General features: G+C 49.9%; 1 protein-coding gene across 1 annotated transcript; it reads right to left on the bottom strand.

The window, feature by feature from the left end:
- Positions 1-302: 302 nt before the first annotated feature.
- Positions 303-1496, bottom strand: LOC127317774 (protein VASCULATURE COMPLEXITY AND CONNECTIVITY). The gene is made up of 3 exons (XM_051348400.1): positions 1349-1496; positions 1056-1258; positions 303-981 (listed from the first exon to the last, which is right to left on the bottom strand). Exons 1-3 carry the CDS (start codon positions 1454-1456, stop codon positions 588-590), a joined length of 705 nt encoding a protein of 234 aa, XP_051204360.1. The 5' UTR covers positions 1457-1496; the 3' UTR covers positions 303-587.
- Between the last annotated feature and the right edge of the window lie 1268 nt (positions 1497-2764).

Here is a 2764-nt window from a genome sequence, read left to right on the forward strand (position 1 = left end):
AGGCGTGGCATGGTATAGTTATCAACAAATGAACACTTAGCCTAGAGACAAGGTTGCATGCTTTCTGTACTCTATGTCTTAGGTTTGAATCCTAGACCGACTAGTTGGAGTTTTTTTTAGATAAAACATGTTTAGCACACGGTAAATAAGCCTTTGCCGTCTATGATATTATTGTGCATATAGGGCATATTATTTTGTATGTTCACTCGTTTGAGAGACAAGCGTGTAGCATTGAGGGTCCGACACATACAATTTGTCATTATGGAGGATGGTCGCGGCACCGCGCGAGTGCACAGCCGAGAAAACCTAGAACTTGTGGCCTCTTGAAATTGACTCGAAATATGAACTGAAAAAACACCGAAAAAGGGAGCAACATTTGCTGACTCCAAAAATTATACAAGAAATCTCAAAAAGGGCAAGAACTAAAAAAAGAATTACTGATTGTGAGCCGTAGTTACGGAGGAACAGCGTGCATGCATGTTGGAGCACAAAACCGAAATCAGGCAATTGTTGGACTTCAATGATACGGAGTACAACTGATCAAATGTGATGTGATCAGTTGATGAAAGGCCGGTTGGTTCGTGCTTCTACACCTGCGCATGTCCTTGAGGATGGGGAAACTGCTGGTTTGGTGGGTGGGCTCCATAGCCCTGTGCTGGAGGAGGAGGGTACTGCGGGTAGTTCGGCGGCGGGGCCTGGCCGTACCACTGGGGAGGAGACTGCTGCGGGAACTGCGGCTGCCCCATTGCGATCCCGCCTCCTGCCTTGGGAGCGGCGGCGGCGGCGGCGTCCGTCTGCCTGCCGAGCAGGACGTAGGAGGTGATCCCGAGTGCCGTGGCGGCGAGCGTGAGGATGGCCGCCCCGGCGAAGATGCCGTCCTTGAGGATGAAGCACTGCCCGAACGTGTCCGTCTCCCGCAGACCCTCGCCGTTAACCGCCGCGCCATCCACGAACAGCGCGAACGCGATCACCGCCGTGATCCTGCACGTTTCAGCAGTACTGGTCTGTCAGGCCAGGTCCAGCTAGAGCTTGTTGAATTCTGTCGAACACTTTACCATGAGACGACGGCGCAGACGACGCCGATGATCCGGTTCTTCTCGGAGGGCATTGTGCGGGACTTGCAGCATCCGCAGCAGCCGCCGACGGCCGCGAAGATGACCTGGGCAACTACCAGGAAGAGGGCCGCGCAGATCGCGAGCGCCAGCGATGAGTTGCGCGGGTAGTAGCACGCCCCGTCGCCGATCAGCACGTCCGAAGCCTGCGAGAACCCACGGTTCAGCAAGAAAACACACACACACCCACACACATGGACATTAACCAAGGATGAGTAGTGACGGTGCCAGCTTACAGTGAGCTTCGTGCCTTCGGCGGAGAACCCCATGATTGTGCTAAGAAGCCCGAGAGAACCCACCACCGCGACCACGATTTTTGTCGTCTTATCCATTTTCCCGGCCATTGCTCTCGAAGCTCGTGAGTGATGAGTCTCGAGTCACGGTCTTATTTCGGGTTGAAGTCGACTAGTGTAGAGGCAAGCTTATATAGAGAAAACTAGCTCTGATGGCATCCATATACGCTGCCCGCTGACGTACCTCGATCAGCGTGAGGCTACCAACTACGGAAGGCCGGAAGGGGAAGACTTCTCTCCCGTGCCTCCCTCCGCCCCCGTTGATTGACCAGGATTCGTGAACGAAGCTTATTTTCTTTAAAAAAATATTTATGAATGAAGCGTTTCTAAAAACACTGGTAAGGCGATATGGAATGTCCGTAATGATTTTATCTTTAATCAAAAGAGTTTCCCATCATTTTTGCAGGTTATCCCTCTGGTCAGAGGCGGACCTTAGTGGAGGCCAAAGTGGGCCGCCGCCCCCCAGCCCATGAAGAAACTTCCTATTATTTACAGGTAGTTGGCCCATTTATCCATTAAAAGTCAGCCTAAATCTCATTTTTAGCCTCCTCAGCCCATTTAGCCCCCCCAGGATTTTGGCCCAAGGTCCGCGCCTGCCTCTGGTTACATATTGGATCCATATGTGGTCCTTTCTGCAAACATGGATTCTGTTGTTTGACGACGGTAGCACGGGATGTTTACAACCGGTGTGGTTGGCGTTCTCAGCGGCGTCTCACACATAAATATACTTCAGTACTTTCCTGAGTGTTTATAGGTGGCTTATCCAGACCATGAATGATCCCTGAGTTGTAAAAAGGTTGTAATAATGTTACTCGTTTGAGTCGTTCGTAATAAAACTCCGCATGCACCAATTAATGCACAGGCAAGGGAGTTTCCCTATTTCAAAAAAAAAATCAAATCCTATCCACACATAATGCAAACCGAATCCAACTGTAGCCCGGACCATACACAATATATATTTGACTCAAATATAACAAACTTCACATTAACGAATATTCTTCACCACCCGAGATTTTACCTCGAGCATACGGTGTCTTGGATGAAATCTCATGGGTCAGCTTACCCAATACTGCCTCAGTCCCCACTAAAGATAGCAACCGATCATACAAGACCGGTGTGGACTTCATGTTTCCACTGAACAACTGAGCTCCAGTTGGGACAATGCGCTTTTCATTTTTACGGTGAAATAGGATTTGACTCGCTGTGAAGGTACGTGGTAGTCCTCTATCAGCAGAGCAGAAACTTTCATTAGAATCCAGCTCCACCTTCAACATGGTTGCATTACAGATGATCAATCCCCACACACCCTTGCATCTAGATATGTGGAAGGCTCTCGAGCGAAAATCCCCGAGGAGGGAT

Source organism: Lolium perenne, chromosome 1, assembly GCF_019359855.2.
Source record: "Lolium perenne isolate Kyuss_39 chromosome 1, Kyuss_2.0, whole genome shotgun sequence".
Taxonomy (NCBI): Eukaryota; Viridiplantae; Streptophyta; class Magnoliopsida; order Poales; family Poaceae; genus Lolium; species Lolium perenne.

Excerpts from the sequence above, each read along its gene's own strand:
- LOC127317774 (XM_051348400.1), bottom strand. The coding sequence starts at position 1,456 with ATGGCCGGGAAAATGGATAAGACGACAAAAATCGTGGTCGCGGTGGTG. Across the intron at positions 1,259-1,348 it reads CCGAAGGCACGAAGCTCACT|GCTTCGGACGTGCTGATCGG; the intron begins GTAAGCTGGCAC and ends GGGTTCTCGCAG. Across the intron at positions 982-1,055 it reads GTCTGCGCCGTCGTCTCATG|GATCACGGCGGTGATCGCGT; the intron begins GTAAAGTGTTCG and ends TGAAACGTGCAG.